We start from the raw sequence: 18427 nt of genomic DNA on the forward strand, positions 1-18427 counted from the left end.
TAAAAATTTTTTTTTAAGTTAGAGGAGATATTGAAGTTACTTCTTATGAAAGAAAACCAAAATCCTTAAATATTTTACTTTGTAGCGTAAATCACTTATAATAATGTAAACTACTTGAGGTCGTGAATTGGAACCTCGTATGGGGGGATTTATGCAAGTACACACTTTCATTCTACACACCCTATTAATTTCAAGGCGTTATCTATAATTATTTGTTTATGTAAACCTCAAGAGTACTAATTTTCCATTATTTATGTCACATAATTATATGAATGGTGTATCAAATGTTTGTTTCAAAGCACAAAACAAAGTATTAAAGTATTAACATCAGTAAAAACAACACAAAACTAGCCAAAAATCTATCACAAAAAGTATTCAATTTCCTTTAGTGTACAGTGTATTCTAGGCTAGCTATAAAACTCCAACAAACAAAGAAAATAATGGTGAAAAAATATTTATTAAAACCCTAACACATACATTAAGTGCACGTTCGTTTGTTCAGTGATGATGTTTGAGTTCAAGCCTGTGATTCCAGGCCCGAGGATAGTACATGTAATACTGGTAAGTCCGTTTGTGTCGTTAATTGATAAATCTTTCGAGTTAGCTTGCCCCCCTCCTCCCCCCTCCCCCCCGTCTGGTCACTGGTTAGAGAGAGCCTGTGCAGTGTAGGAGAAACCCTTCACAAGAGGGTAAGATATGTACAGCATTTAGTTTGGGTATTATTTTACACATAGAGGTTACGTGAAACTAAAGATATAATAATAGTGTGCTTGCATGGGGAAGATGGCAACACTTAACAGTTACTGATATAATTATGAATGTGCTTGAAGTAAAAAGTCTAGGAATGAAGCTAATATAAGAACAGTACATGCGTATATATTGTACGCTAGGGATTCACTCACTGTGGCTTGTTGTAGTGGAGGGGGTGAGGAGAGATGGTGCTGCTCCTGCCACCTGCGCTGATTCTCCTCAAACATTCTCACTCTTTCTTGTGTCTCCTTCATCACAGCACGCATAATCTCATCCTCAACCTGAACAGTGGTACGTGGATATCACATGATATGCAGTACAATCATGCACACAAACTCAGAGAGCGGGTAATGATCGACCATGATTGTTGTTAAAAACGATCGATGCCAAAAGTTCAAGTCTAAAATTAATGGCTGCCGTCTGCAGAGCCTTGCAGCTCTCTTCTCACTCTTACAGCTACCAATAGCTAGCGTTCTAGTGCAGAGCTAACTACTAAGTAGAGTAGTAACACTCAGTAAACAAGTTTGGCTACGTGCTCTTCTGAAAAGGCTGCAATGGCATTCCAAGTAAGCAAAACTAGGTATAACTCGAGAAGGAAGCATTATTTTGCAAATCCACGAATTAAACATTAATGGTACCCATATCACCATACCTTCCCTTCACACACACACACACCCATTAATTTTAAACCTACATCTATCGTCTAAGAAAAGTTGACAGGTTTCCTAGGAAGTGCCAATAATTATAATTATTACTGTCTAAGCGTTGAATGCAATTAAAAGTCATAAAACCAACGACAGCTGTAATGCAACGTACCAGCTGTTCAGATAAAAGGGCCTTCTCGTACACATGGTAATGGCTACAAGCATTAACTTCAAGTGACATAACTTTTTTCATCATAAATATTATTACTTTTAACTCTAACTTCTCAGTAGTTTTGTGGCTGAAGCTACCAGTGTAGGGTTTCCATTGGGGAATGCTGTGGTTATGTACCAGACTACTACAAAACTAACAAACTTTCACCCAAGCTCAAGAAGAGAGTAGTTACTTTATGATAATTAATTTGACACTGCCACTACCATAAAAAATTAAAAAAAATTCACCAATAAGACACAAACAGCCAAAAAGAGCAATAGAAAGTACCGGGGTAACTCAAGAGTCAAAGCCACAGACATCAGTCACACGTGTGAAGCACATTACTAACACTATTGACACCGAGGGAAATCTCTAGTCCTAATAGGGACAGGGACGTGTGTCTGTGTGCTAAACATGGCTAGGCACCCCCGACGATTTTATGGGCTCCAGTATAGTATAGCAACAGTAGAAGTGCAAGTGTACAGATAAAACCATACACACACGATCTGATAACAAACTACCATTCAGGGTCTAAACATGACGAAAAGGTTTGTCTTCTACTAAAGATGCCATATCATCATAAAAAAAATTGGCTGCAAATAATTATACAAGTCAACTCCACATTTATTGTTTACAAGGAGTAATTATGGCCACGAGGTCACCAAACTCTCTTTGATGCTAACCAGTCATCCGTGACAGTTTCCACACCACCACTAGAAACAAAGCCATTTCAGAGTTTTCAAAAACCTAGTGTACAAGTGGGAGCACCATTACAGGAACACTCTTTATCATGCTATATATGCAGCCAGAGTTCTTGATACAGCTCCTTAATTCTAACCACTCTTAAATTAGCAACACAAACATAACATTTTCAGCATCTATGCGGGGTAGTGGGAATTAGACACTGCACTACAGTGTAACCTACCCTAGCCTGCTCCTCATCGAATATAAGTCGTGCCTTGCCAACCAGAGTGTCCAGGTCAATCCATCCCACCCACTTGATGCACACTCCGTTCATTATGAACCTCGAGGACATGTTCACTTTATGGTTTTCCAAATCGAAGCTGACATTTTCTGACGGCAGTGACATGTCCTTGGGCTTATCATCGTTTAGTGCATGTGGACAAAACTGAAGACACAAGTTCGTTCCTGTCGCTACAAAGGTCTGAAAAAGGAAAGGAAGTGTAGGTACTATAGGAATATAATTAACAGAAGGGGAAATTTGATTGCATGCTTTCAAACATGCTTTCAAACAGCTTCAAATTATAATCAATATTTAGGAGTGGAGCAGAGATAAACAGATGTGACTTAATTGGACATGCATCTGTCATAAACATCAACACTTTGCTATTCAGAGAACTATTACATTTGAGATCACCCAGTCAGCATATGTTACTGTAACATGATACATAAACGCACTAGCTCAAATAATGCAGCAGCATAAAGTCCATTAATGCGGTGTAAGAATTGAAGGTTCCTTTATTGGAGAGTAATGCAAGCTGAGCTTAAATAAACATTAAACAAGACCAACCACTTACAATCGATGAAATGCCTTCATTCAGATCCTCAATAAACTTCTTCTTCCTGTCCTCTGGTTGCCTGTCACGGTAACCAGTGTACTTCACCTGCACGGCAAATAACAAGTCTCGCATAATGTCAACTATTCTAACAGTTCTATGTGCGTCAATGTACTCCACTTACTTAACTTCTAGAGTGAAAGTACTTACTTCCACAGTAGTGAAATTAAACATTCAATACAAATATTTAATACTGCAAATAATTATTTATATGTTCTGCAATGCAATGCAGACTGCAAATTAAAGTGTATGCAGCATCTGCACAGCCTGTTGATCGAAGTATTTATACGATTGGAGACACTGGGTGTTCTAGATTATGGGTCTATGGTTAATAGTGAGGCTTAGGAAGGTTACAACCCCAAACCACATATTATGCATTTGCAAACCAGCTACACACACGTACGTCCATGTCTTGTGCGAGCTTCTTGAAGAGCTCATCTGTTTCAAATTTGTTCTTTTGGTCTGGGACTACGCGGGGCATGGTGACTTGTATAGTGTGTAATTGTTCTGCAGAGCTAGCTAGCTGGGAAGCACCAAACACATGTAAATTGTACAAGCTGTAGAGGGTACACTTACAAGCACATGGCAATTTGCTCTTATTGTACGTACAAGTTTATAAAAGTAATATTGAAGTGTATAAATTTATAATTATGACCTTTGACCTTAACTGATAGATGGGCGTGGCTCAAGCTTTGATAGGTGGGCGTGGCTGGGATCCAAGCCAAAGATGCTGTGCAGTACTTTGATGAGAAGAAAGCTAATGGTGATTGCAAGCTTACTGGGACTGGTCTGTCTTTCCTGCTTCTGGATGTTCACAAGAGCTGTCATTGCTAATGAAGGCTGCAGTGATGGTCAGAGCAGGCAATACTTGGAAGAATTGGTATGCTTTCAGTTGCTGTTTATATTGTCACTGCATAGTCTAGCTATTGCAAATTGTGAAATTTACTGCAAACAAGCCCTTACAACACGTTATCTTACTAATGTGTAATATACGCATACACACCTTATGCAGTGTACCAACTACAGTAGAGGGCTGGTGACTGGGAGCTTGTGCACACCACTCTGCGTTCAACAAGATATACAATTCTCTAGGTGTATTGGACATGGTGTGAAACCACACGTCCTAACTGCCTTGTGGAGAGATACTAGGATCATCATGAAGGCAGCACCAGGAGATATTGGTATTGAGCAACTATTCCTACCAATGGAGTCCTCACAAGATGACTTCTCCATAACCAAGGACAAGTTTATTGAGCATGTTAGTTAATAAATGTATGCAGTGAAACCTGTCTATTGTGGTGACTCTGTAAGCTCCTAGCCGTAATAATTACGGCCTGGCCGCCAGGTTAATGGGCCCAAAGCCTCTATAGCATGTGTTTGGACCTGTCCATCTCTTTATTACAGCCACTGTTGGTCTACCCCTAGGGTGACCTCTATAGACTGGCTTCACTGTATTTGTCTGCAGGAGGTGTGCAAACTTTTTGTACGTACATGTACTTGTATTTTATTTGTCTACAGGCTAAAGTGGTTCAAACGTCTATTTATTATGAAATTTCAAGAGTTAATCCGCAGTCAGTCACTCGGATGATTGAACGCGTGGTTAAGGAGTGTGACATTGGACAAGACAATATGCTAACCATTGCGGAGGTGACCTCCTGCTGGATGTTGCTCGAGACCAAAGAATATTCATTCTATCAACTTCTAAAAGGCAACAGTGCGCTACCAGAACTACTGGGTGTGTGTGGTAATCTATACGCTATGCAGTATTCACCATCGGAACCATTTCTTGGTTTTCTCACCAATTGGTTTGAAGTTAGAAACTGGAAGTTCAGGGTTCAACTAGCACTGGGCTTACTGGAAATGGTGAAGACGTTGGAACGTACTGAGTTTGGAACAGTCTACCTTTGTGATATACAAGAGAGTAACTTCGGAGTGGTGAGGCGCAATCACTGTATTGGTTCCATAATTTGAGTTTAAATATTCAACTTTTTTCGATGGAAATGCATCAATAATTAGATTCGACCCGCAGAAAATAGACAAATGTGTGAAAATTAGTTCTCTTTGTCTATTCATATACAGGTAAGGAGAGTGGACGGCAGTTTAATTGTTAAAGCTATTGATATGGATATTTCATTCTTCGATCGTTCTCTCATCATGCAAATTGAGTATGAGCAGAACAATACGTGTTCCAGTGATAAGGAATGTGACTTTATTGCTTGCCATGTCAAGTGTGATCAGAGAAGGAAGCAATGTTCCGGTGTTTTGAGCTCCAGCAATCTCAGAGTGAGTGAGAGCACACAGATAGCTTAGCTATAGTTTATATGGTGTATACAACTGTTTGCTGTGCAGAGGTATAATCGTATTGAACAGTCTTGAGTTTTAATTATAATGTTAGTTTAAATTTCTAATGTAATCATTGCTGCATTTATTTCTCTTTTAATAGTCAATTTGCACTCGTATTTTCCGACGGACCTACTCCTACCAACCAGCACTACTACTCAACCCACCGAAGAGAATTGCAGGCCAGCTCAAGACACTATTAGATCAGTGTGGCCAGTCAGAATCACCTCACTTGGACTGGATGTTGCTAAATCAATTGCAAACATTACTCACTGACAGCATTAAATTTTTATGATTATTATTCATTTACCTTGCAAGGAGCCCCTCCCACTATTTTGTTGCTATGAAAACAGTGAAACTAGAGAAACTTGACGACAATTTTTCATAGTAGTAGATTATGGAGAGTGTCACTTTTGCAACCACCCCTCTAGTTGGAAAGCTACCGAAAATTGAGTAAGAAAACCTTATATATCTACTTTAGCCATGCACTAGCTAGTATTCTAGCCCATAGATATCTGTGCACATAGTTTAGAGTAAGCTAGATTATTGTCTAGTCTAGCTAGGTATCTATCTAATGTCACTAACAAATATCTCATTTTCAAGAGCTGACTACAATAGACAGTCTAAACTCAAGTCCACCCATCAACAAGCAGTCCAGCATAGAGGGCCTATTCCGTTCACTGGCCTCACTGGACCCTCCTACTCTATCTCTGGAAGTACTGAGAAGTTTAAACTACCTCCACCTTCGGCCCTACAGCCAGGCCTGGAGAACAATCCAGGGAAGTTGGAATCATGGCCCGTTCACTCACTCAACCCAACCAAACTGAATCTCTCTCTCAAAGAAGAGCAAGTTGGCCATCATAAGAAAGAGCTCCTATCTGTGATGCCCAAGCCAAAGTTTCTGGAGCAGTTGGAGTCGTATTTACTCAAAGAGTTGCGTTTATTAGGCTGTTCTGCTTATGGCCCTCGTGACTTGAGACTGCAAGCTCATCGTGAGGTGTTTGAATATCTGATAGAGGATTTCAAGACATACAAACCGCTTCTCTCGGCTATTAAGAATGAGTACGATTTGTTTGTAGAATGGCAGAAAGAGCTCATCAAAGAACTGGAACCACTGGAGGTAAGTAAAGAATTGTGTGTTCTGTTCTGGTAATTTATTCTGATTTGCGTAATAATTATAGGCTAACTTGGAAACAGTCAAAGAAGATTGTGAGCGAAAGATAATGAGGATCAGAGAAGAAGAAAAATTAGGTGCGATTATTGTATACAATAGTACATATGTATGCGTATTACTACTATATTATTTTTTGTGCAGGGGATGCAACTGTTCAGAAGGAAAACCAAAAACTACAAAAGACAATAAATGAAATGAAGTGAGTATAATTATATTGAATCCCTTACAATATCATCATTACTTCCCGACCCATCACTGTATATAGGAACCAGGAGCTTTCCTACAAGTCTCAAATTGAGAAGCTACAAGAGCAAGTAGAGGATCTCTATGAGAAACATCGCTACGAGACCGACGCACGGAAGCTCCTTATATCAGACTATAATGAGCTCAAGTTTCGGCAGGCAGAGCAGAAAGGCGAGGATGTGGGCAATCAAGAAGAGAGAGAAGATCCAGTACTGCTCAAGCTTAAGCTAGCGTAAGTCAAACAGTGGGATGCTGTTCAATTTATGGCCAGATGATTAGCTAAAAGAAATGGTTAACACAACAACTGTTGTTATAATTATAATAACAGCTTTTTATGCTTCTTTGTTATGATTTTATAGTCGTGCTCGAGAGGATTTGAGAGGTGCCAACCAGCGTATCAATGTCATGCTGGCTGACTATGGTGACGTGGTACCAAGGAGGGACTTTGAAATGATGGAGACATCATGCAAGGTCAGGGTTGTGTGTGTGTGTGTGTGTGTGTGTGTGTGTGTGCGCGCGCGTGATTATCACATTCATTTTATTGTAATAGACTCTTGAAACTGAATTGGATGCTTTGAAGAACGATCACGGAATTTTGATGGTGGAGCATGGGTAAGCTAAGATTGTAATTAGTTCTCATATGCACTACAATAATGGAACAGCCAATTTGGCCTTTGTTCAGAAGTAAGTTTGTCCTTTACTATGTTGAGGTCTTATACAGTCTACTGTATTGTATACTCTATTACAGCACTCTTCAGTCTGTTCACAAAGACACTGTGAGTCAAACCCAGGAGCTCGAAGAGGAGCTGTCTCAGCTTAAGAGGAGTGCTACCCCGCGGCCTGATTGGGACCGTTGCACTGGCTACCTGGAGACATGGGAGGAGCTATCTGCAGGGAGGTCTAGTGATCGTAAGGTGGACGTGTTACTGGCTAACATCGCTGGAGTGGATGTTTCTGAGATCACTAAGCAGGACACATTGCAAGGACAGGTAAGTGTGTACATGCAGCTCTAGGTATGTATGTATTGCAAGGTAGTATTATAGGGGAGTGTAGTACATGTGGTAGATTCAGAACCCTTGTATAGTAATACACAATTGGATTGGCTATTGAAATGCACAGTTCTGTTAATTTTGTTTTATTCAGGGTATGGGTGATAACGTGCCGAGGTATTTGAGGGTTGAAGGCAAAGTGAGGAATCGACACATAACGCGAGGGGAGGCTAACAAACTCATGAGTGGTTTCTGGCATCACAGGCTCACCACACAACAAGAGCAGCCGGTAAGATATAGCAACATTGCAGCTAGTGGGCAACTCCACTACTAACCCTAAGTGTTATCGTAATAAGACATGGCATGTCCTATGTACTTGCATATTCAGCTTGTGTCAGTACATGTACACACACACACACACACGGCAGCTGGATGAATCACTGTACGAATATCTCCTCTCACATAATGACAATGATGAGAGCCTTGCTCTGGAGGACGGCTATAACCTGCAGGACGCTGTATCACGACTGGCACATGAACCACAGGTACCAGTCAGGCAGGCCACAAACACATATAATATTGGCTCCAGTAATTCCCAATTTTTTGGAACAAATGGGCCTTCCAGATAGACCCACGGTTTTCACATAAAAATCACCAAATTTGCCATCTGCAAAATAGTCCATAAATTATAGCTGCTTGCATTCACTGTGTTACAGTATTGAGAATGGTCTACTTACGCTAGTTGTTGTATACAGGTTCAACTGTTTGGCCAGATAGTGGGTGGTGAGCTGAGTGAGAGTGTGTTCCATGACTGGCTGACCACACAGACACTGCTCACTGAGGCTCTGCAGGAGCACCACACACAAGAGGTGACATCAATGGTCATATCAAATTAGATTGGCCCCCCATACATACACTAAAAAAAAAAAAGTGGTGAAAATACTCAACTAAACATCATAATTATATCTGCGATTCATTAGGCATGCTTTACTACTATAGCTGATCATATAAATTATATGTATACAGAAAATGATAACTGAGGACACCCTCAAGCAAGTATTGGGCAGTCAACTAAGTGGTAGCTCAGAGGAGCAGTTGCAGGCACTACTCACCACTGCCACCAACCTGGCCACGGTGCAGCCTGGGACCATTGATTACATCAAGCTGCTATCACCAGTACGTAGGTTAAGAGCATACTCCCATACATGTATATACAGCGTACAGTGGTAGTCGCTTCCTTGAACTAAGACTATGAAACATGCAGCTTGAGGGTATTAGCTCCCATTTTTATAGAGGTCATGTGTGTGTGTGTACTAGCTATTTTTTATAATTTTATTGCACAGGACAGTGAGGGTGGACCAAGTGAATTTGTTCTGCTGCTCCTGGAACAAGAGAGGAGAGCCAGCAAGTTGTTTGTGGGGGAGGTCATGCAGGCCTTCACTGAGAAGAGGTACTAACATACGTTTATGCTATGCAAAATGTTTTTTTTTTTTTTGTAATTTACGTATATAATTTACTCCCACACACACACACACACACACACACACACACACACACACACACACACACACACACACACACACACACACACACACACACACTACTATCTATTTGATGCCTGTTGCTAATTCTAAGAACCAAAATTTGAGGTTAATGTTTGTTGTATGCTTGCTTCAGTTTAACCACATAGAAGAACCCACATTCCCCAATCCCACTATCAACTACATGTACCACAAAACCTGACCCAGACAATACAGGGTTGTACTTTATACCTAAGCCCCCCTCAGAAGTTTTCTTTTAAAAGCCAACTTGAAGTATCACAGCAACCAATATCAAGTCCAAGTTAGAAGATAAGTCTTATAATTTATGTCAGCTTGACCTCAACATTTTACAGCTTTACAATAATTATTCAGCATGGCCCCAATGTGAATAGATGTACAATAACTATTGGGTGTTATATAGCACTGTAGTTGCATGTGTATGTGACTGAATGCAACAGATGAATGGGGAGAGTTGGTGCACCATTAAAGACTCTTTAACCCATCATTCTCGGCTCTCCAGGCCGAGCATCTGTGTGCTTTTCTGTTTCTGTCTGTTTCTGTGTTGTGTGTACCTTTAGTCAATTAAAGAAATCAGATCAGCATGACCACCCCCCAGTAACATACATGTGTACATAGATAACTAATTATGAGTACAGTACTGTAATCTATAAATATAGTAGGATGTGTAATAATGTAAAGTAATACTAAGGATAAAGAAAAGGCACAGCGCTGACAGCATTTTTCTTAAAAAAGCACAGAAAGACACATACATGTAACAGGTCAAATTCTATCAATTACTACATCTACATGTACATATAATTACCCAAACCCCCCCCCCTGGCCTCCCTTGAGAGTAGTTAAAACCAGCAGATTAGACCCAAAAAACACAATTCATGCAAGTAAAGACTAGATCACAAGAGTTGAAGGTAATAAAGTACAAATAAATAAAACTACATATTAGTATAATAATAGTTAGAAGCATGAATATAAATAATAGCTAGCTAGCTTACCAGCTTGAAATTAGTTATTCCTGCAACCATTCATGTCTCATAAGTTTAATTTGTAAATGCATTATAAGGAAATAGGAGAGGTGGTTACCCAATTCTACGGTCAGATAAGGCAGTTCCTCGCAATTTATTTTTTCGTTTCAACCCCTCCAACACACACGTGCTCCTCGAGTACGGGGCTGAGTCTGTGGCGTTGGGTCTATGCCCTCTGGCATTGCGCCTTATGTGGCTGGGCCTCTCGTTTCGGGCTCAGTCGAGGAATCTGGTTTCGATATGAAGTCACTGCCCTTAGTTTATGTGGTCCACTTCTCACAACCCTAGGTTATTTAACTGAAATTTATTTAACTGAAAACCAATTAATTTGAAGAGACTGAATGGCTACTTGAATATCGGCTATATACATACTGAATTTCAACACTTAAATGTTTTCACAGCCATGAATAAACAAGCTAAAGAATTCCTAAAAGCCAAATCGGCTCAGTATCAGAAACTTCGCTCAGCTGTCTCTATCCTAGAGGAAAACATTCAAAGGCAAAACCAACTGAAATTAGGAGCGATCCCGGAAGAATTCATACCGAAACCTAACTTAACCTGCGAAAACGACACTTTCCATCAACAATTTCTATCAGAATACTCCCACATCTTCACAAAATATCTAGAAGCAGTAATAACCAGCAACAACCAGAGTTTGGCCCAAACAAAGACGGCACTAGAATCTCTTGTGAATGACACAGAACGAGATTTACTTAAATTTGAAATACGTGACACAGATATCCAAATACAATACAGAAAATTCCTAAAAGAAAACAAGATCCACGGACACGTCCCCACACCTGAGTTGCAAATCAGACTAAATAAAAAACATCGGCCGCCAAGGCTTTCTCTCGGTGCGAAACGCAATACTCGCAGAAAACGGTGTAGAGAAATGTCTCAACACCCAATAGCCCAAAAAATTCCCAAAACATCACAAACTCCTTTTTTATGGGAAGGCCCCCAACCGAAACACAACCCACCAGGTGCGTCCACAATCTGAGCTCACTCACCCTCACCACTGCCGAATCACAATTACTAAATAAAGGCCTAAGCTTCGCACCCACCAAAAACTTATGTAGTACGGAACCTAAATTACAACTGTTACGAGAGTTTAACGAATACTCAAAGTCACTTAGAAGAATATACACTAACTCTATATATTATCGCACGCCGAAACCAGTAAAAAGTGGTATACCCACAACGACAGAAAAAGTACATAGACCAATGCGATTCCTACCAACAACCACATACTCTTCTTTTAATGATACATACAATAGTGGATACAGAAATGTCGAACAATACATTTCCGTCACAAAAGATAATATCAATGACCAGTTACACGAAATCTTCAAGCCCAAAACAAATGTCACACTCGCAGAATCTTTAGCACTACAAAAATTCAAAAAACAAAAAAATCGAGTCACCATTAAGCCAGCAGATAAGAACTTAGGCGTAGTTATAATGGACACCACAGACTACGTCCAACAATGCCTCCTAATCTTACTAGACGATAAGGTATATAAAAGAACCGCCGAGTATCCCACCACCAAAATCACCAACCAACTCCAAGAAGTTCTGTCAAAATACCATACCACACTCACTAGTACCGATAAGCGGCTAAAACGATTCGTTCTCCCCAATAAAGACATTTTCCAAATTCCACAATTTTACGGCATTCCGAAAATTCATAAACAATTCAAAAAACTGCCACCAGTCAGACCCATAGTTGCAAACTGTAATTCTCCACTAACGCCAGCTAGTAAGCTCTTAGATCATGTGCTTCAACCCCTAGCTCAAACGTACGAAGATTACCTACAAAATTCCGCTTGTTTGTCACTAATTCTAGAAGACTTACAAATTCCCGACAATGCGCTATTAGTAGCAATTGACGTCGACTCATTGTATCCCTCCATTCCTCAAGAGGAATGTCTGCAGATAATATACACCGAAATGTTAAGTCATAGGTACACGTCGCTGCTAGACCCAAATCTAATCATCCAACTTCTACAAATATGCGTTAATCACAATTATTTCGAGTTTGGACCAGTTACATTCCAACAAATACAAGGTACAGCAATGGGAGCCCCGTTCTCACCCACCATCGCTAACATATTCATGTCGGTAATCATCAGAAGATTTTTAGAAAAACAACCAGCTAAACCTCTCCTGATTAAAAGATACATAGATGACATTTTTATAGTGTGGCAGCATGATGAAAACTCGCTAATCAGCTTCCTATCCGAACTCAATATATCCCACCAAAAATTAAGTTACAAATACTCCTACTCATCTCAACAAGTCTCGTTTCTAGATATGACAATTTACAAAGGTCCCCACTTCCACAAATCTCGAAAACTAGACACAAAAACCTTCCAAAAACAACAAAATCTCTACCAGTACCTACATTATACATCAAACCATCCGAAACACATCTTCAAATCCATCATTACCGGAGAATGTACCAGACTTGTGCGCACAAACACCACCATCCAGGAGTTTCAAACCATGACTCAGCTCCTTAGCATACGCCTTAAAAAACGAGACTATCCCCAAACCCTCATTGACAAAACCATCAATTCCGTGTCATATGAGAGAAGACCTCAGTTACTTCGGAAAATGAAAAAACCTCCTGCCAGAGTAAGACCACCCATTTTCAAGTGCCTCTCGCCTCCAAATTTCCAATTACTAAAAAGTGTCACACTACAGCACTACAAAGGCTTACTATTACCCAGTCCCAGAATAATCAATCTGAAACACCAAAATCTCGGTAAAGAACTCGTTAGGGCCAAAATCAGTTTAAACGAAGAACAAACGCTCAGAACTGAAATAACCTTTGATCAAGTCCACCAACACACAATTACAAGAAGCGTTCCCACTCTCACACAACACACTCGAATAAGTAAGTGTATGAAACCGAGCTGTGCAACATGTCAACACCTAGTATGTAATAGATTTTTCAGATCATCGAAATCAGAAAAAACGTATCCAATCAGACACCAATTTTCCTGCAATTCAAGATATCTCATATATCTAATTACATGCTCACATTGCAAGAAACAGTATGTGGGTTACACCACTCAAACGCTTCGAACTAGAATCAATCATCATCGTAGCAATATTTTCAACAAAGTAAGAACGTATATAAGCAACCACTTCAACTTTACCGATCACTCTGTCAGAAACCTGAAAGTACAGTGTATTGACGCAACAACGTCCTTCACAGAACTCCAAGCTTTAGAACACTACTGGATAGCTACACTTAGAACAATTATTCCACATGGACTAAATGTATTATCATAATGTATCCACGTGTTTTTAATTAAGTCACATGACTTGCAGTAAATACACCTCGATCCATTTAAAAAGATAGCTGTGCAAAATCTAAAACAGATACTGAGATTGCGCATGCGCGTACCGTTCCCCATGTAGGGGATTGGGACCTTTACCCACAAGGGTGGGGTCCCAATCCCCCACCCTTGTGGGTAAAGTCACACACACACACACACACACACACACACACACACACACACACACACACACACACACACTACTATCTATTTGATGCCTGTTGCTAATTCTAAGAACCAAAATTTGAGGTTAATGTTTGTTGTATGCTTGCTTCAGTTTAACCACATAGAAGAACCCACATTCCCCAATCCCACTATCAACTACATGTACCACAAAACCTGACCCAGACAATACAGGGTTGTACTTTATACCTAAGCCCCCCTCAGAAGTTTTCTTTTAAAAGCCAACTTGAAGTATCACAGCAACCAATATCAAGTCCAAGTTAGAAGATAAGTCTTATAATTTATGTCAGCTTGACCTCAACATTTTACAGCTTTACAATAATTATTCAGCATGGCCCCAATGTGAATAGATGTACAATAACTATTGGGTGTTATATAGCACTGTAGTTGCATGTGTATGTGACTGAATGCAACAGATGAATGGGGAGAGTTGGTGCACCATTAAAGACTCTTTAACCCATCATTCTCGGCTCTCCAGGCCGAGCATCTGTGTGCTTTTCTGTTTCTGTCTGTTTCTGTGTTGTGTGTACCTTTAGTCAATTAAAGAAATCAGATCAGCATGACCACCCCCCAGTAACATACATGTGTACATAGATAACTAATTATGAGTACAGTACTGTAATCTATAAATATAGTAGGATGTGTAATAATGTAAAGTAATACTAAGGATAAAGAAAAGGCACAGCGCTGACAGCATTTTTCTTAAAAAAGCACAGAAAGACACATACATGTAACAGGTCAAATTCTATCAATTACTACATCTACATGTACATATAATTACCCAAACCCCCCCCCCTGGCCTCCCTTGAGAGTAGTTAAAACCAGCAGATTAGACCCAAAAAACACAATTCATGCAAGTAAAGACTAGATCACAAGAGTTGAAGGTAATAAAGTACAAATAAATAAAACTACATATTAGTATAATAATAGTTAGAAGCATGAATATAAATAATAGCTAGCTAGCTTACCAGCTTGAAATTAGTTATTCCTGCAACCATTCATGTCTCATAAGTTTAATTTGTAAATGCATTATAAGGAAATAGGAGAGGTGGTTACCCAATTCTACGGTCAGATAAGGCAGTTCCTCGCAATTTATTTTTTCGTTTCAACCCCTCCAACACACACACACACACACACACACACACACACACACACACACACACACACACACACACACACACACACACACACACACACACACACACACACACACACACACACACACACACACACACACACACACACACACACACACACACACACACACACACACACACACACACACACTCACACACACACACACACACACACACACACACACACACACACACACACACACACACACACTCACACACACACACACACACACACACACACACCCACACACACACACACACACACACACACACACACACCCACACACACAGTGATGTGACTCTGTCAGACCTGGATGCTGTCCTAAGGAAGCTGGACCCAGGCAAACCCTCTGAAGACCTGCACACACTTTACTCTCAAGTGTTCTCTCTACCAGTGGAGCAAGTCACATCAACAGAAGCACAAGCAGTGGCTATAAGCACAGCTCAGCTAATAGATAAACTCAACTATTGTGGACTTAATAATTGGACAAGCAAGTAGATAGCCTCATTTCAAAATGCCAGATATTCAAAATACTTATTGTAATGTTTGATAATTATGACATTATGATATTGATTAATCGACGTATATAATTTATATACATGTCATGTGTCAATTTCCTTAGAGCTACAAAATGTCTGTTCTTGTTATCTCCATTTCACCATTGTAAAGTTTGACTTCTTACCTACAGTAAAGAAAGGCATAAATAAAATAACTGTACACAGACCGCATGCTGTTACCTATTCTGATGAGAGTGATATTGCCAGCTAGTAAATGAGTGTTGGGGTCAACTCTCTCTTCCATGGAGGCCACTCTGACCAGGTTCACCCACAGTGCTCTGTCCCTCACCAGCTGCTCCACACTCCTACCCACTATAATCATACGATGGGCATGAACCTTATAATAGGACAATTTTAACATTCAAGAGTCAAATCAGCAGCCTCCCACAATCAATTGCTAGGATGGAGACATAAAATTAATAAGTATGAGTAATACCAAAACTATTGCATTGAGTAAATTTAGAGGCAATTGTCCACACTCACCTTTACCCACTGCACCTGACCTGATGGCCAGGTCAGCCAGTGTCAGCTCCCCCACTAATGAGAGGGGCATCTCCGTAGTGCTAGCATCACTGTACAGTGCCACTAGGTCTCTCTCAGTTAGCTCCTTCAGAGGCTGCACAGTAGACTCTTCTCTCCCAAACATGACAGATGTTGCGTTCTGTGCTTTCTTTAAACCATCCTCTGCACACAGGGAACATGCGTTGTGAGTATTATTTGAACGGCCATAACTTTAGTCCCGTTGGTCCAATAACGTTAATTTTATGATTTTCTGAAACTTAGAGATAGGCATTTTAGATGATGTATTAGTCTATTTTGAATAGGAAATTATGGCCTTTTACAAATTTGGGATTTGGGATACTAATTTGAAGGAGGAGCTCCTGAATTTGGACCATCAGAACTCTAGTTACAGAGCAACTCTAGTACTTATCATACCTCCATGTACGAGTCTTGTAACATTCTCAGCCAAACATTTCTGGGCAACATATTTTGCTGGATCACCCTAAAAAAGTTTAGTAATTAAAAAGATTTTAGAAAAATAAATGACCTCATGTTCTCTCATGATAGCTTGGATCTCCCCATTGCTCAAAAATGAGAAATATGTTAGCCATCTCTCCACAATCTGGTCTGGTGTGTTAACAAGGCTCTGATAGAAAGTGAATGGTGATGTTTTGTGAGGAGATAGCCAGAGGGCATTGCCTGTGCTCTTACTCAGCTTCTCTCCAGATAGGGAGGTCAGTAAGGGAAGGGTCAGACCTGGATAAGAAGTAATAACATTGGTTGTTACTGTACTTTCTTACCATGTACGGATTGTCCTGTTGCTTTTCTCACCAGTTTACAGCCCGTGGTGATGTTAACAAACTGGTCAGCTCCACCCACCTATACACAGGGATACAATAATCAAAAGTTAATCATAAAAACACAACACAAGAGCTACTAATACTGCAGAGCCAGCCTGACAAGTTACTGCATTTAAACAATAAAAGGATAAGCCTTGCCTGTAATCTGCAGTTGTGGTGCTTGCAGAGGTGTAGGAAATCATACGCCTGAAATACTGGATAGAGGAACTCGGCACAATTCATACCCTCATCAGATCCCAGCCTCAACTTCACACTATAAGAGAGGGGGTAGGAATGGAGATAATGTTAGGAGGGAGGGAATGTTCTCACTGTACCTGTCTCTGTTGAGCAGTGTTGATAGTCTGACCTCTCTGGCTATGTCTGCCACAAAACCAACTCCACTCACTTGATTCCACCATGATGCATTGTTCAGCACACTGCACACAAAAGAGAACATCCACACAAAGTTAAAAAGATAACATAATAATGGGCCTGTTAGAACTATACACACATAATACTGTTGTCACGATAGTCTTACATGAGTTCCTTATAACATTCAGTCTCAGGGAATTGTTGCTTAGCGTTGTTGAAGACTCTCATCAAGTCGTTCTTTATTCCTTCCAAGTTGGTGTGCAGTGTGTCCTGAGCTAGTGTGTCCCTCTCTGATGACCTTCCACTGGGGTCACCCACCAGCCCAGTAGCACCACCAATCTGGGGGGGGGGGGGGGGAGCAAACTATAAACTATTATATCTGATGTGAGCACTCAGAAAATCACAAAATAATTGAAATACAATTTATCGCCCAACGACCGCTCATAAATAGCATAAAATAATAGCACACATCGTGTTTTAGTGAAATAGCTAAATATTCAAATGCATACTGTAACATAATGACAGCATGAATGGTGCTCACCACAGCTATCGGCTGGTAGCCTGCTCTATTGAAATGCAACAGTGTCATCATAGCCATGAGGTTGCCAGTGTGTAGACTCTCCGCTGTGGGGTCAAATCCAACGTACACAGAGCAACCATTAGGGACGTCCTCCGCACATATCTTGCACAGAAACACATCATCAAAGCTCATGCAGTGTTTGATTATTGGCATACTTTGTGTGCTGATGTACAAGATCTCTCTCTTTTAGACTCTGAAATACTTCATGAACTGAGATTGACGACTGGAAACGTCTGCACAGCTTTATCACTGGAGTCCTCCACAGTGTCATTTTTTCTCCATCAATTTTGCCTAACACGCGGTCATACCTCGAACATATTATTGCCAAGATTAGAAGCCGCGGTTGCAACACTGCATCTCCTGGTCTCATAAATTAGCCGCATTTTTTGCCACTGAGAAGGG

At 40.3% G+C, this 18427-nt stretch overlaps 4 protein-coding genes across 6 annotated transcripts; 2 read left to right on the plus strand and 2 right to left on the minus strand.

Moving 5' to 3' along the window:
- Nucleotides 1–261: 261 nt before the first annotated feature.
- Nucleotides 262–3785, minus strand: LOC135345029 (core-binding factor subunit beta-like). Of its 2 annotated transcripts, none has more exons than XM_064542351.1 (5): nt 3586–3785; nt 3144–3230; nt 2531–2770; nt 903–1031; nt 262–656 (listed from the first exon to the last, which is right to left on the minus strand). In XM_064542351.1, exons 1-5 carry the CDS (start codon nt 3661–3663, stop codon nt 639–641), a joined length of 552 nt encoding a protein of 183 aa, XP_064398421.1. In that variant the 5' UTR covers nt 3664–3785; the 3' UTR covers nt 262–638. The 2 variants fall into 2 exon arrangements, with proteins under 2 accessions (XP_064398421.1, XP_064398420.1); XM_064542350.1 differs by having other exon boundaries at nt 262–677; nt 3586–3784.
- Nucleotides 3786–3880: 95 nt separating this feature from the next.
- LOC135345033 (divergent protein kinase domain 1C-like) lies at nt 3881–5852 on the plus strand. The gene is made up of 5 exons (XM_064542355.1): nt 3881–4062; nt 4195–4440; nt 4701–5117; nt 5262–5465; nt 5626–5852. The coding sequence occupies exons 1-5, from the start codon at nt 3910–3912 to the stop codon at nt 5815–5817; spliced, it is 1212 nt and encodes a 403-aa protein (XP_064398425.1). The 5' UTR covers nt 3881–3909; the 3' UTR covers nt 5818–5852.
- On the plus strand, nt 5832–15770 carry LOC135345030 (translin-associated factor X-interacting protein 1-like). Its single transcript, XM_064542352.1, has 14 exons — nt 5832–5975; nt 6126–6642; nt 6704–6773; nt 6838–6895; nt 6962–7171; nt 7299–7410; nt 7490–7551; nt 7688–7928; nt 8083–8217; nt 8357–8473; nt 8684–8797; nt 8955–9104; nt 9272–9378; nt 15467–15770. The coding sequence occupies exons 1-14, from the start codon at nt 5920–5922 to the stop codon at nt 15672–15674; spliced, it is 2157 nt and encodes a 718-aa protein (XP_064398422.1). The 5' UTR covers nt 5832–5919; the 3' UTR covers nt 15675–15770.
- On the minus strand, nt 12640–18330 carry LOC135345032 (tyrosine--tRNA ligase, mitochondrial-like). Of its 2 annotated transcripts, XM_064542353.1 has the most exons (11): nt 18180–18330; nt 17987–18127; nt 17612–17784; nt 17409–17510; nt 17233–17347; nt 17035–17113; nt 16782–16990; nt 16670–16736; nt 16217–16417; nt 15914–16045; nt 12640–15858 (listed from the first exon to the last, which is right to left on the minus strand). In XM_064542353.1, exons 1-11 carry the CDS (start codon nt 18294–18296, stop codon nt 15821–15823), a joined length of 1374 nt encoding a protein of 457 aa, XP_064398423.1. In that variant the 5' UTR covers nt 18297–18330; the 3' UTR covers nt 12640–15820. The 2 variants fall into 2 exon arrangements, with proteins under 2 accessions (XP_064398423.1, XP_064398424.1); XM_064542354.1 differs by lacking the exon at nt 12640–15858 and having other exon boundaries at nt 15990–16130.
- Nucleotides 18331–18427: the final 97 nt, after the last annotated feature.

This window comes from Halichondria panicea, chromosome 12 (assembly GCF_963675165.1).
Source record: "Halichondria panicea chromosome 12, odHalPani1.1, whole genome shotgun sequence".
Lineage (NCBI taxonomy): Eukaryota > Metazoa > Porifera > Demospongiae > Suberitida > Halichondriidae > Halichondria > Halichondria panicea.

What these genes read in the sequence shown, in the direction of transcription:
- LOC135345032 (XM_064542353.1), bottom strand. Translation starts at nt 18,296, where the DNA reads ATGACACTGTGGAGGACTCCAGTGATAAAGCTGTGCAGACGTTTCCAG. An exon ending in ACACTGCTCAACAGAGACAG is followed by an intron (nt 17,348 to 17,408) that starts GTACAGTGAGAA and finishes CCTCTCTTATAG; the next exon opens with TGTGAAGTTGAGGCTGGGAT. An exon ending in GTCAGGTGCAGTGGGTAAAG is followed by an intron (nt 16,046 to 16,216) that starts GTGAGTGTGGAC and finishes GTATGATTATAG; the next exon opens with TGGGTAGGAGTGTGGAGCAG.
- LOC135345033 (XM_064542355.1), top strand. Translation starts at nt 3,910, where the DNA reads ATGCTGTGCAGTACTTTGATGAGAAGAAAGCTAATGGTGATTGCAAGC. An exon ending in GGCAATACTTGGAAGAATTG is followed by an intron (nt 4,063 to 4,194) that starts GTATGCTTTCAG and finishes CACCTTATGCAG; the next exon opens with TGTACCAACTACAGTAGAGG. An exon ending in AAGAGAGTAACTTCGGAGTG is followed by an intron (nt 5,118 to 5,261) that starts GTGAGGCGCAAT and finishes ATTCATATACAG; the next exon opens with GTAAGGAGAGTGGACGGCAG.
- LOC135345029 (XM_064542350.1), bottom strand. Translation starts at nt 3,663, where the DNA reads ATGCCCCGCGTAGTCCCAGACCAAAAGAACAAATTTGAAACAGATGAG. An exon ending in AGCTCGCACAAGACATGGAC is followed by an intron (nt 3,231 to 3,585) that starts GTACGTGTGTGT and finishes TTTGCCGTGCAG; the next exon opens with GTGAAGTACACTGGTTACCG. An exon ending in ATGAAGGCATTTCATCGATT is followed by an intron (nt 2,771 to 3,143) that starts GTAAGTGGTTGG and finishes TTCCTTTTTCAG; the next exon opens with ACCTTTGTAGCGACAGGAAC.
- LOC135345030 (XM_064542352.1), top strand. Translation starts at nt 5,920, where the DNA reads ATGGAGAGTGTCACTTTTGCAACCACCCCTCTAGTTGGAAAGCTACCG. An exon ending in CAGAGAAGAAGAAAAATTAG is followed by an intron (nt 6,774 to 6,837) that starts GTGCGATTATTG and finishes TTTTTTGTGCAG; the next exon opens with GGGATGCAACTGTTCAGAAG. An exon ending in TGATGGAGACATCATGCAAG is followed by an intron (nt 7,411 to 7,489) that starts GTCAGGGTTGTG and finishes TTATTGTAATAG; the next exon opens with ACTCTTGAAACTGAATTGGA.